Consider the following 14,978-nt stretch of genomic DNA (forward strand, 5'->3'; position numbering starts at 1 on the left):
CGCCCGCGCCCCAGGTACCTCTATCGTAAAACCAGACCTTAAACCCAACCGGCACCCGGAGCGGCGCTGGGGGCAGCAGCGCTGGGAGCACAGCCCGCGTCCGGGCCAGATGCCCTGGCCGTTCCCGCACCACCGACCCCACGCACACGCTTCGGTGTTTAGCTTGTCCACCCCATGTCGTTTTACATTTTGGCGTGGGGAAAAGTAATCGCCGCCTTCCATTTTGTTCGTCTCTGCCTTCGGTGGGACGTCGGCAGGAGCTGCCCCGCTGGGGCTGCGCCTCCGTCCTGTCCTACGGAAGCGAGTGGCAGAGGGAAGGTCGAAAGCAGAACCTCTGTATTAAAGATAACAGCATTTACTGGAATCAGCAGGACAACTCGGTTTTTATCTGCATAAGCATGTTTCTGCATGGTTCTTTCTGCATAGCAAGTAAGTGTATAAATGTATACGTAAATTTATAAAAATAAAGGTACAGTTGGAGCATAACTGAGCTGACCTCCGTTCGCCCGTGTCTGCCGCAGTCATGATACAAGGATGGAAACAGAAACCTCTGTGCTTGGGGGGAGCTTCCCACCGGTAGTTTGGTAGAAGAAGGAATTGAGAAGCAAGTGAAGCCAGACACTTAGGAAGAAGTAGGTAACCGGAGGGGTTCCTCCAGTTCAACATGATAAAAATGTCTGGCAGAGAACAAACAGCAGGAAACATTGCTGAACAAGCTGTTCTGGAAGGGACCTGACTTTGCAAGACAGAAGGGTTGTAAACTCTGCAGGAGCTGTAATGTACCTCTCAGGAAAGCTGCAGCTTTCAGAGAATTTCAGATTCTGAGAGAGAAGCTTGTTAATGAGCCATTTATGAAAATCTGGCCACTTCGGAACTGTTTACATCTCTTCAGAAGTGTTTGGCCACTGCTTTGGGCACTAAGCTCCAGAAAAGGGCACTCTTGCTCCAGAACCTGCTTTGGGGTCACACTGAGAGGTGACATTATGTTTGTGGTACTACGTTTAAAAATAAAGGTGCCAGGGAGCAAAAATGAGGCTGGCTCAGGGTTGTGGGAAAGAGCCCCACCTCAGGTGGCTTTTTCTGCTCATCTCAGTAAGATCAAGGTAGAGATATTCTGATTACAGATTCCTAATAATGAACCTATTAACCATGCTTTTTAAAATATTGTACTGAATGCAAATTAGCAACTTATTAATTCTGAGTAGTTTTCCTTGCTTTTTTTTTCTTTGATATTCAGATCTTCCTTTTTGACTGAGCAGTTTTTTATTGTCTTTAATCTATCCTGTTCTTACTAAACTGTTAAATCCTTTCTAGAGTAGCTGCAGTTACACTGGCCTGGGTATTTATAGCTAAGCTATACCTACTTAATTACAATAAGAAGACATATTTGCTGGCTTGTAAAACCAACCTGGTTGCCAACATTTTCTGAAGTAAACTCGACATAGTTTATTCTTGCACAGTAAGTTGTCTGACTTTCCTGTTCTAGTCATTTGTTTGTTCAAAGCGTTACCGGTCTTCCTTCAAGACATTTGCGGTAGTGATTTGGCTCCTTTATTTCATTTTCTGTCTGGAACCCACTTTTTGTAAATATTTTTCTCCTAATTTTTCTGCCAATGATCTGTTCTTTTACTTCTTGTGTATACTTGGACATATATATATATATATATACACACACACACACAAACACACACACTTGTCTGAGCTGATATGCCTTTGCTATTTAGGTGCTCTACACAGATGTTCAATACCTTCCCTGTCTTTGCTTAGACATTAACTCAGCCTTCTGTATGAGACCTGCACAGAGACAGGAACCCAGTGTGCATTCACGGCCCTCATCCACAAACACAAGCCCTCATCCAATTCACACAAATTCCATTTTCTCACAAACCCATTGCTTTTCTAAGGCACACAGAGATCTAGTGTGACATGTGCTCAGCATCTCCTCATGCAGTAATTTCTGTTCATGATCTGAAGTATGAGGGCGGGTCTTATTTTTTTCCCTACCAGCCAGAATGGGAATACCAAACAAGAGAATAGCTAGGAAGAAAAAGCAGGACTACATTGCTTGCGTTAGCTGTGCCCAGCAACGAAAAATTCCATCTTTTTTAGGGGCACCATCCTAGATCCAATTCAGCTCTGAAAAATTACAGTTCCCAGGCATCTTGGGTCAGCAAAGTTTGTATTCATCTTCCCTTTCACTTAAAAATTTTCCTGTTTACCCCAGACACAGATTTACTCTGATTTATCAGCTCTGCCACTCCAGTTACACCCAGCTACAGGCACAGCTTCCCCCTTCCCTGCCTCCTGTGACACGTCCCAACCATGCCCAGTAACCCCCTTTTCCTTCTGGCAGCTCTTGCTGTGTGTTTCAGTGACACTACTCCATCCTTCTGTGCTCTGGAATCGCTGTGGCCACCAGGCTCTGCAGTTGTGGTCTCCATCAGCGCACACCGGGTGAGACAGCCCTACAGGACAGCTTATACTGGCCACTTTCAGCTTAACTGCAAGCCCCAGTTGCAAACTGCCAGTTTAATGTTTGCTAGTCAGCACGTGGGGTTTTTAATAAATGTAACTCTCGTTTTAATAAATGTAACTCAGTTTTATTTGTTAGTTGTTCATAGCTTTAGGCTAGCAACTTCTTTTTCTGAAGTGAAACACTCCCTTGTAAGGGTGACACCAAGAGCACTGACACAACCTTGTGCTTCTAAACCCCTGCTGCATAGCTGCCGTTCCTGCATGGAACCCCACGGGCATGGGGGGAGAGAGCAAACTACCTACGTGGCTGTTGCTGTGCCACACAGGCCACCTCGTGCTGAATCCTCACCTTTCCAAGCCCTTTGTCGCTCCTTTCCCAGTAAATGCTCACTTGACACAAATCTAGAATAGTTTGTTATAATATAGATGCTTTAATATTGGATAGAAATTTTACTAAATCTAGCATGTCAGACCTGCTGTTGATTGGCAGTAGTATCAAATCCAGTAGCAGACAAGACATTCATGTAATCCATCCGATGTAGCATTAAGGGAAAAAACCCCAATACTGCAATACTTGCAAGAACACAAAACTGGCTAGTGGGGCCAGAGCGGCCTCTGGCCCAGCCCCGTTAGCTTCTCAAAGACTGTCTTTGCCTTATCCTTTCCCTTTGAGATCCTTGGCACAACTATACCTGGTGTGTCATTCATCCTTCCATGTAACAGTCATTTTTCTGCCATTGTCTTTTTCTCTCGAGGGTTCCCTTGCCACACTTACCCAGTGCAGTGCTGCCTGCCTTACCTGTATTTTTACCATATTCCAGTCTTTTAAGCAAATCCTGATTTCAGTAATACATACGCACCGATACCAAGCCTTTCATATAACTTTAACTACCTGCAGCTAAAGCACAAATAGACATTTGCTTCTCAGTTATACACACTGCGGTTCCAAATGCCTCTCAGCAGTGGGGCCAGGACATGGGTAAAATAGAGGGTGAAAAGAACTCTTTGCAGCATCCCAAACGTGCTGTCAGCATCACCACAGGGAACATGAAGAGAACAGGGAAGTGGCTGTGGCACTCTCTTACCCTTTGAACATCCTCTTTTGCACTCCTTGAGGGGAGGGACTCTACCACGTTGTGCAGGGAACAGACTTGGATTTTCCCTTGATTGCCTTTTACTGAACTGCAAAAAGCCAGTGTTAGGTCAGGACTTTGGATCAGAATCACGCCGGTGCCATAAAAAGGGGAATTACATGCAATGAGAAAATATTCAATAGAACTTTGTGCAATCTTCATGCAGCTTATAACTGTTACTGCTCACAGCTACCCCACGTCTCAGTCTGTTGGCCTAGACAGCCTGTGCCTCGAGGTACTTTCCAAAGTCCCCGTTAGCTAGTGCAGGTTTACGGAGCTCAGGGCCATAACATACATCTGATCCACTGGTTAAAGCATTTCAAGAATTTGTCACATAACTGATCTCAGTGCTTAGCTTAAATTTTCAACTCTGGCAAAGAAGCTAATTTGTTGCTTAAATTTTAAGCATTTAGGTGCTTGTAATGACTTCAAACCTTTATATATGCTTACTGGCATCTATGAGGTAACTGAGACACATCAGTACTTCGTTAACCTAGGGTCAGCATGTTTAAAACATACATGGCTGCCATCAAGGGAGCCTTCCGTTATTAGTACTATTATAGTGAAATCAATAGTAGAATAAGACAATTTTTGCAAAGATTTGCTACAAAAGAGTAGTTAGTGATTTCCCAAGAAAAGCTATTAATATTAGACTGTAGACTTGTTTACTAAACACACCTATGACTCATTGTACTCAATACCAGCAATCACACATACTGTGATCAACAAACCAATAAAGCCATCCTTTAATTGCTTAACAGACATTTTAGAATAAATATAAATCCCATAAAACTTTCACCTTTTTTTTTTTCTTCATTTTTTAAATGCACCTGAGAGACCAATAGTTTTCTCTGTGCTTCTTAATCATATGCAAACAGGCTTCTAGGCAAAACCATTCCTCATTTATTTGGCCAGATGTGTCTTCCTCCCTGTCCTAACCAATACCTTAAACACAACTCCTTTTCATTTTATCAGGATGAAGCTTCGTAAATCAGGGTAGCGTGGAATAAACAGGTTCCACTATAAAAAATGAGAGTGGACATTGATTCTGACAGTGAAGCATCAAGGACACTTTTCATCAGCTCCAGGAAAACCGATGCTTTCAGGCACCAGTCCATCAGTGAGTGTGTTCCCCCCGTGCCTGCATGCCCACGCTGCCCTGCCAGCAGCACTGGCAGGGTGGCCGCAGAGCTGCAAGGCAGGACAGCAGGAGTCCCAGCCTGCAGATGCTGGTCTCCAGCAGCCACCATCAAAACACCTCTCGCCAGGGTCCCAGCTGTGCCTCCTGCTGATTTAATGCCATCTGAAACAGGAGTGTGTCCGTGGCTTTGGTGTAAACTAGAGTGAGCAGAAGTAAAGGTTGGGCTTTGTCATTTACTAAGAGACTAAGAAAGACAACTTAGGAAGGACAGACAACCTCCAACAACATACCTTCAATCTACTTGGGGAAAAAAAACTTGCCTGGGTGTAACACTCAGAACAAGAACGCCTGCAGAAATTCTAGGGCATAATGTGTACACAGTGCTGACATGACTTCACAGGTTGGGAGAGGGTGTGCCTTTGCACCTTGTACACTCCTTCTTGGAAGAGCTGATCTGTTTCTCCAGCCGTGTGTACGCATTTAGACTCAGAAATCCTACAGCTAATGGAAGCATTTACTGTGCTCATTAGAAAATACATAAACAGAGACACCCAAAGCAATTTTCCTTTGCCTCTTTCCTTTAACCAATTTCTCCTCAGGTGGAATAATTTTTGCATTAGATACCTTACTTTGTATTTAATAAAAATGCAGAGACATCTATTTTTTTAATCTTCAATGGTTTTTTTTGTCATAAATCACATATGCAGTCAGTCTCATATCTGAGGATTTAAGAACCAGGATTTAAGAGTCTGGAAGCCAGAGCTTCCACTGGCTTCACACAGTGGTAGAATCTGTCTTCATTACTTATATAATGATGTTATGATTTTATATATTATTTATTACATATAATATATATTATACCATATTATATTGTATTACATATCCACATACATACGGGTAGGTGCTAGGGAGCAATTTATTAAAATTTCTGCTCGCTTCTCTGAATTTTATGCTGGCAAGACAATAGAAAAATCAAAAGTAATTTTCTTTCCCATCCTTCCATGCCCCAAATGAAAATATGTTAACAGGCACAAGAAATGAAATTAGATTGATAAAACCCAGTGACCTCTATAGTCACTGCTCATTTCAGGTAGGAGAATAATGTTTGCTGGTGGACTGTTCCTTTGAAAGAGCTAGACACGTTTGCGAGCATAGCATCATTTATCTGCAGGGAAATTATGTTTACTATCACGAGGCTGAGTTTATCATCAGATGCAAATGTGCAGTCAAAAAATTTAAGTGCTTTAATTGCAGCAGAGTAGGTACTCTGACTCTGAGTCACTGAAAGGCTCTAATGACTTTCTAACCAGTGGGAACAACTTGCCATCAAGTATTAAACCAGTCAGGCCAGGTATCTTGGCCTTTGATATGGAGAAAGGCAGGAAAATTCCCAGCTATTTGTCTTTCTCCTCCTTTATGTCCTTCAAATCTCACCATGGAATAACTCAAAATTTAATCTAAATTAATTAACTCAATCAGTGACTGATAATCACATAAACTGAATTAAACGTGGTCAGTCACTCTTGTCCTTACTTTGGAATAAAGATTAAGACCAGTCCAATCCAAGTGCATGTTGTCTACACAGTTTTCATGTGGATTATCCAGCCCACAATAAATTCCTCAATGTGTTTTGGAATTAATTTCCTGAATGCTGCTAGCAGACAAACCTTAAGGGACGGGCTTTCCACAGGCCCTTTGGGATGCTGGCTAACCACCCGCAGAAAATCCTATGTTCAGTGAGAAGCCCCTCTCTCTGGTAAAGCTCTGCATCTGCCCCATTCAGAGAGCATCAGAATGGGAATCCAAAACCTGTGGTCTGTGGGAGATGCTGAACTGGTTTCTGGCAGCTGCTGTCTCACACAGCTTGAAGCAGCAGCTGCATGCACTCTAGGATGAATATGAGAGGTACAGACCACTGTATCTGTAAAAAGTCAAATTCTCTTGCGTGACTGTGGTTCGTTGGATTGTCACCTTGTGTGTTGGCTCATGTCATATTAGCACAGAGGACTTTCTCTCCCTGCAAACACTGGTTGTAGGGAAGCGTGTCAAAGTTTTTGTAACCATTAATGGAGTTTAACAATTTCTAGGACTCTGCCTGAACTGTTCTTTTCCTGGTTTGATATATTTTCAGGCTTATTTTCTCTTTGAGACTATTGGGAATTTTTTGGTTTGGTTTGGTTTTGGTTTCCCTGCTTGGTTTGGGGTGAGTCGTTTTTGTTATTTTTAATTTCTTTCTTTTTTTTTTTTTTTTAATCTGTCCTTTTTCAAATCTACTGTAACCTAAAATAGAAGCAACTGTGGGTTTGTTACATGGTAAGTATGCTATAATTATAGGCCTGATTTTTAAGTCAGTTGAGAGTTTCAGAGAAAGCAAGTTTTAACCTCTCACTTAAGAAGATCAACAGGAGGTACAATTTGCCTTTGATCTAGGGCTATTCACCTGAAGTTGATGGTACACACTTTTTCAAACACAGGTAATGCCTAACTGCTCAACACTAAATAGAAACTTCCTGTTTCTTCATACATCAAGACCTTGGTTTTGTTTACACTCCTACTATTCTAAATGTGGAAAAAGTAATGAAAAAACCCACTCCTGATAAAAGTTAGCTATGTGGAAAAATGGCTTTTAAAAAAATAGGTCATGCCTTCAGAACTTTATCTATCTGAATACAGAAATGTCTTGAAACAGTTTAAAGTTGTCTGACTTGATTAAAAATACATCTAAAATTGTAGTGTAAATAGCATGAGGAGGGGAGAGGTTGCAGTGGAAATCAGGTTTTGGTTCTGTCTGCCTTTGTGTGATGACTGGTAGAAGAGAGAGGATGGACCACCTTCAAGAAACACAGTTCTCATCTACCAAGATCTCTGAAAAGCCAAAGCCTTTATATTTACCTACTCTACCTGTCATCATTGCTGTGCTTCTCTTGCTATCTGTCAGTATTAGCTTATATATATATATATCAGCCAGTGAAAAAACAGAAGAAAAGCTTCTAAGCACGAACCATTCCTAAAAGCAAACAACCCCCCAAAAAGTATAGACTTTTGGGGGTAGAATACATTCTAAGTTACACGCCAGAAGTATACATTATGCGATTGCATCGGTTTCAGTTTTCACGATCCACTGTGAAAGGCAAGAGAACATGATCTTCCTGTGTGCCTGGAGAGTACAACACACTTTACAGTTCTGTCAGGGGTGCAGAGGAATGTTCTCTTCCTCAGAGCAGGAAATTAGCAGACATCAAAACACACAGCTTTTCATTAGCCGAAAAAGAGGATTCATGAGATTAAACAAAAAATATGCACCATGCCGTGTAGTTCCAAAAAGATATTACTGCTGTTACACTTACGGAGTGGATGGATCTTTAGCTTTAAGCAAGTTGTGCAATTTAGGGATCACTGTACAAAAGAACACCATATGTAATCAATCAGAGTTCCAGAAATAGGTTGCGAACAGCATTCATCCGTTAACTCATTTCCTTGAAAAGTAAAAGGATCACAAGTAGAAGAAAATCCAGATATTAAATCACATGAGCTGTCTTAAAAAAGGGGGGAGAGGAGTTATAAAACAAACTCTAGGGTACACCCAGGCGTAAGAACTTCGACAAGGTTCATCAAATCATGTGAGAACACTGATAAAGACACATGCAGAAATGGAGAATGAAGAAAGAACAATAAAAGTACATTAAAAATGCATTCAGTTTTACAATCTTTATTCAAGGTTAAATAACTCCTTTTTAACAGAAACAAGTTGAGGCATTTACCTGTTTCCTTCAACAGACTAAAATAAAAATAGTCTTTTTTTTTTTTTTCTTTTAGATTGTGCGTGTTAAGTTTTGTGGGGCAATAACTCCCTTATGCCCACTGCAAAACAAACTTGAACCTTTGTATAAAGGCAGACAAGACATGGAAGTATTGCACTTGACATCTGAGTCTTGTATCCCAGACTCATTACCCACTAGTTATTTTACAAAAAGAAGTTGAATGCAATCTGGACATATACAATACAGGTTAACATGCAACTTTTATAAATCAAATTAAAAATTATCCATTTAACATACATTACTGAAATTACCATTCTACAGGGTGTAGAAGAAACACAAATACCATAAAATTGCTAATGATTATTCTTTTATTCAGTTCAGTAAATTCTATTCAGTGAATAGAAGTATTACTATTTAAAAAAAAAAAAAAAGTTTTGGCCATTCTCAAGGTCCAGCCTCAGGTCAAAACAATGCTCATGAAAACAGCAGAAACACTTTTTAATCCCACTTACCACACACAAACCCACTCATAATTTGGTGGAGGAAAAAATAAAAAAAAAAAAAAAAAAAAAAAAAAAAGAAAAATATGAACTTTGGTACAAATGCTACAAGATAAAAATAATATAGTTAAAAAAAGATGACCACCACTCTTCCTTCTAAGTGAATGCCAAGTAAGGTCTTGAAAGTTCTGAAAATCTGGGGGTTTAGTCAAAATCTATGATCTAAATCAATGCTGTTAAAAGGATGGCTTGTATGAACGAGTCTAGTTCTTTGACACCCCTCAATAACAGGCACCTTCCTCACCAAGCCCTTGTGTTTCCTCTCCTGGCTTGAATTCTTAATTCTTTGAGTGATTTCCACCCTGGTGGTTTTGAAGGTGCACAAAACATTTATAGTACAGTCAGTGACAGTGGGGAAATTGCAAAACATTCTGCCTGATTTCTGTACATCTTTGATAATTTGGAGAGAGATTGCTAGGAGGAGTGATTGGACTGTAAACGTTGTCTACATACATTGTCTACAATTGGATTTTTGCCAATGATCAGAAGAGGCAAGTGATGGGAAGAGAGCAAGCAGCTTTGTGAAATGAAGTCTCCCCTAGGAACAGGGAATGTAGACCACCAAGTATTTGATATGAAGTGTGAACACCACTTTGTTAGCAACATTTGAATATCAAAATGTATTTCAATGTTGAAATGGGTGACCTACAGAAGAAGGGCTTTCAACCCTAATACTGAGTAGCAGAATCAGCCTTCTCAGAAACAGACCTTAAAAGGTATTTAATAAACAGTATAGATTTTTATTACTTTAAAAGTAATAAAAGTATTTTCATTTCTTTCAGAGAAAGTTTGTCATTTGATGACTTCTACATGAAAAACAAGAGAGTAACAGATAATTTACATGGGCTAAATCCAGATTTCCCTAGTTCCTTAGGTAATCCTGACCCAAGTGGAATCTGAGACAGAATCCAGGGGCCAGCTTTGCCTCCTGTGTCTTTATCCATGTGTCAGGGAAACCGGATTTGGTCCCATGTGTAACTTGCACTGACATCTGTGGGGATCTAGTGGTTGGAAGAGTCACAGATGCAGGCCTTTGCCTGTGCACTTTTTCCACTATGAGATATGCAGAAATACTGAAGAGTACAGATGTGAACCTGTAATTAATCTGTTCCAGTTTACTGACAGCCATCAGTTCCTTCACACTGCAATAATTCTGTATTTAATATGTGGTTATAGCATCACCTTCTTTCCAAAGGCATCTGATACTGTTTATTTATCTTTGCACAGAAATATATGCTATAGGTTCTAAGCCACTAATAGACAGTACTAGCCGGTTTGTTTAAACAAAACAATCTTTGTAAATCAAAACTAATAGTTTCACTGAAACTAGATCCTCATCAGTAGCCATTAACTCCAGTAGGCTTTGGATCAGGCCCTAAAACAGGCATGGGTCAGAGCTAGCTAATATATCAGTCTCACATCCAGGAATTGTAGAGGATATAGAGACTGAAGTTGCACAGACTTTGTAAATAATTATTACAAAATTTCCATCAAGTTTTTTAGACCAAATATGTGATTTACCATAGGGAATGTATGTAATTGTTTGTAGCTGTGTCAATGTATCTTTGATTTCTAAGTCTTTTTCGTAAGTATATTCATATGTACATTTTGACCATCTGTTCCAGAGTACTAAAATTGCAGAGGAAAAGTGATATTAAAAAGTGAAGTACGTTATTGTTAGCTTAAAATAGCTCAAGGTTGTAATTATTTATGCCAGCATCTTAGCTGATTTTATTGGGGCTTTTTTTCCCTAGTGCTCTGCATGATAACAACATTGCATTTTAAGAATTTGTGGGAAGTCATTAGTAACTAGCTAAAACTGAGGTTTAAAAATCCTCATTAATTTCATGGAAATCAATATGAAGTGGAATCCATAGACCTATTTGTCGCTTAGTTTGAAAAAAAAAATGCCACCCAACAGCCCCAAAAAGATGAATACATTATTTCATACATGAATAAATGGCTTGGCTACTGGGTATTGAAAGAACCTCACAATTTTGGATATATCAACGAAAGAGTACTGTCTTTGTGTGTGATACTGAGCCTTTGTGTGTGAACTTTTCCTGCTTCTAAAGGGCTTCTGCAACTGTTCATGTAATGGTCCAGCATGTGAGGTTTATTTTGAGTGCCTAAATAGTATGTAAATGGTGAAACGGAGTTCTAGTAATCTGGTTTAAAGTTTCTCTACCGGGGTCTCTAAGTTAAAAATATTTCTTTTTAGCTCTGGATCCTCTCTACTAGAATTTAAAGGAAAGAAGGGAGAAGAAAAAGAAAAGGGGGAAAAAAAAAAAGCAGTCTATGCCTGGAACAAAAAACAACTCTGCAAGTGAATAAGGGCTTGATTTAGCTTTCCCTGAGATAACCCCAGGGACTGGGTTCTTAAAGAACATCAAGCAGCAACAAGGGCAAGGAAAGAGTTAAACAGGACAAGAAATAAGAATTAGAGGGGGGATGTATCCATATACATTAGATACACAGAAGATAGGCAATTACACTACTCGTTTCTGATTAAAAACTATTCAGTCACACAGGTGGTGTGAGGAACCTCTAACCCCAGTAGTTTAAGCAGCATTGATGAAAAAATTCTCTTTCTAAATTTAAAGCAAGCCACCAGATAGACTAGTACAAAGACATCCCTAAACACAAATATATGGGATTGCGCCTATGAGCAAAGTAGTACACAGATCATTGTATATAACTAATTTCACAAAAATAGACTTATATATGGTAATTTTTAATCCTCAGTATTAATGAGAAAATGAAAAATACTTGTGATGCTATTTTTTTTAAGACAGGGGCTATTAATATTAAAGGCTGTTTTTTTAAATATTTCTACTAACCTTTACCACGAATATGTTACCTATAGTTCTCCCAACACAAAATATATTTTCTCTAACAGAATAATTATACCACTGCAACGTGCAAACAAATATTGCATAATCAGCTGAGAAGAAACAAGTGGTTTTAGATTTCCTGCCAGTAAAATCAAGCTTGTTGTGTTGGAGGTGCTAAGAGTAATCTGCAGCCATGGCCCCTTTTTGCTTTTCTTGGTTCTTGTAAGTTACATTTTTAAAAGTGGTTGTTGAGCCTCTGTACAGTGGATTTGTTTCCTAAAAAACACAAAAAAACAGAAGAAATGCAAGTCATGCAATGTTTAACTCAACTTGCCATTGCTTCAGCTGCAAGCAGACCTACCTGCACACCACTGCCTTGAGCGTACCTCTTCAACAAAGGGACCGTTTTGGTCCATGATTCCTGACCCAGTGTTATGATGCAGGTCGTACATGCATCAGCTAGTACCGCTCTGCTTCCCAGCATGTGGAAGATGATGATTAGTACTCCAGGAGAAACTCAGGCCAGGCATCTGCCTGGCCCAGCAATGTGCTCCCAACAGTGGGCGATGCTGGCTGCCCATGGAAAAGCTGACGCACATTTCACAAACCTCCTGGGTCAGAGGGGATGTCCTCCTCCTGTAGATTTGTCTATAGACATTTTGAATCCATGCAAACTTTTATCATTGAGAATATCTTTGGAAATAAGCAGGATGCCCTAAGCAGGTGTTGTGTAACAGTGTCTTTAGGCTTCTTTGGAGCCTGCTATCTCACCAGGCTTGTATGGGAAAAATCAGTGAACAAACATCCCGTCTTCAATTTCCCTAGTCATCATTTTATAGACCAGTAACACACCCTCCTCCTGCTGTTTCTTCTCCCTAGGGAGGACTTCCGGTCTATTCTTTGTACAGAAGTAATTTTGAAACTTTGATCATTTTAGAACAGCCTGCAGCAGCTCACTTGTGTTCCAAGCCACTGAAATTCAGGCTGGTCTATATGAGGCGGCACAAACCAGTCCAGGGTCAGGACCATGCTTCCCTTTGCATGTCTCCCGGATTAAAGTAATGCACATCATCAAACTATGCTTTATCAAATACGTCCAATACACTTTGTGTATCAAATGTGGTGGCTGGACCATTCTAGAAGCACAGACAGTGTCTTAGCAGTGAAGTGTGACTTGTCATGGTCCTCTTGCTTGAGCCACACAGACTACCACACGTTGGGAGAAGGGCAAATCCACCTGGGCTTTTAATCCTAGCCTCTCATCGTTCACTTCCTATCATTTTCTCTTGTGACACAATATTAAAATGCTTCTATCAAGTGTATCCTTCCCTTCCCTCTTACTATAGGTAGCTTTCCCGAAGGATTAAGAAAACATTCTCAAGTAGCCTTGCCTGTAAGTAACTGATTTTTCCCATCTCAAAAGCTGAAAGGCCAGCAGTGTCCATTCCTGCAGAAATGCTGCAATCACAGGGCTCTGTACAAGATGCAGAGCTGGGTGAATGGCAGCGTATCGCCCATCCTCCTGACACCCACCAGAAACGCTTACTCAACATACTGTTTTTCCAAAGAACCTCAGAAGTCTGAAAGTTTTTGCAGAAAAGCAAAAAAGTCAAGGGCAGAAAGGAAAGAAGAAAAGGGAACATGTGGTATAAGCTTGCCTTAGATGTCCACACAGACAATAAAGCCTGAATTTCCCCGTCCTTTCACCTACATTTTGGACAGCTTACATTCATTGCTCCTCTGCGTGAGTGGGCTCTCATCATGACGGAGGCCATCAATAATCTCTTTCCTAGAACAGGCTCCGTTTCTGGGCAGATGGGTACACCTCTGATAATTACACAGGCAGCAAACAACTTTGCTAAGATTAATCAAAGGCAAGGTACTAATTAAAAATGACAAATAAAAAAGATGTTTTCTGCATGCTTTTACATGTGGAAGAACTTAAACCAGGAGATGGAACTCCTAACTATTTCTCATCCCTAAAAAATTGCAATTTTACTTTACAGACTAATAAACGTAGTGAAAACCTACCAGCAAAATCTATCAACTTAAAAGAACAAAACCAAGACACAGAATTTTGAAGGCAATTGTGGATCATGCAACCAAATTAAAGAACCTCATATAAATATAAATCAATGCATTTAACATACCGTCTGCCATTTAACTTTTGATTTTTCTGCTTCAAACTTGGCCACCTCTTTTCGGTCTTGAACTGACACCAATAATTTCCATATACAAAGTAAAACAATGCCAATGAGAAGGATAGCAAGGGTGACACCCACCATTATCATTGGGATATTTGGAAGCTGTGGGCAATCTGTGGAGACAAAACCAATTATGACTGTGGATATCCAATCAATACATTTTTAGACAATTAAGAACAGCCAAGAGGCATGCTGGGCTTCTTGTTTGCTGCGAGTTGTGCATGCCTTTTCTTTCAATTCCATGTTATTTTCCTTCTGCTAGCTTGCTCAAGGGCTTGTGGAACTGGCTGAAAAATATTGCATTAAATATTAATAATAAGATATGTCATCCTAAATCCGAAACACAGCATTATACCAGCTACTAGGAAGAAAATTAACTCTATCCCAGCCAAAACCAGGACAAAGGATAAAAAAATGAATTGCTAACTTTTTCCACTGGCCTTTTACTATGTTGGTTAGCAGCTGTTGGAGACCCGTATTCTGAAATGTTAGAAAATTATTTTAAGATCTATGTCAATATAACTCTAGAAGAACAGGGCTGAGTTAACTAGAGTATGAATTTTACAATGTAATGACTGAAACTCTACTTCAATTAACTAATATTTAGTGTAATGAGATTTATATCAAGATGAAGTCACCAATGATATTGAGAAAACAGAGGAAACTGCATTTTACTCATGAAAACAATGAGGGAAAAATCCATTAGACTGGCTGAAAACATTGGACTGAACAGTCTGAATGAATTCGGCATTTCAAGTTTGGCAATAAATTTTATCATACAATATTACAGAAAGTCAAAATTAAAATTCAAGTTTTTGCTTTGCCAAAACACACAGAAAATTGATTACTTTTATATTAAAAAGTATTGCT

The 14,978-nt window shown here is 39.8% G+C and overlaps 1 protein-coding gene across 1 annotated transcript in view; it reads right to left on the bottom strand.

Moving 5' to 3' along the window:
* Window positions 1-11,365: 11,365 nt before the first annotated feature.
* ITGB6 (integrin subunit beta 6) overlaps window positions 11,366-14,978 on the bottom strand; it is a 32,497-nt gene continuing 28,884 nt past the window's right edge. Inside the window, exons 14-15 of the mRNA XM_040603821.1 lie at window positions 14,055-14,221; window positions 11,366-12,180 (exon numbers count right to left, since the gene is read on the bottom strand). Of these exons, the coding sequence (XP_040459755.1) occupies window positions 12,079-12,180; window positions 14,055-14,221 (269 nt within the window). The 3' untranslated portion in view covers window positions 11,366-12,078. The remainder of the gene's footprint in view (window positions 12,181-14,054; window positions 14,222-14,978) is intronic.

This window comes from Falco naumanni, chromosome 8 (genome assembly GCF_017639655.2).
Source record: "Falco naumanni isolate bFalNau1 chromosome 8, bFalNau1.pat, whole genome shotgun sequence".
Taxonomy (NCBI): domain Eukaryota; kingdom Metazoa; phylum Chordata; class Aves; order Falconiformes; family Falconidae; genus Falco; species Falco naumanni.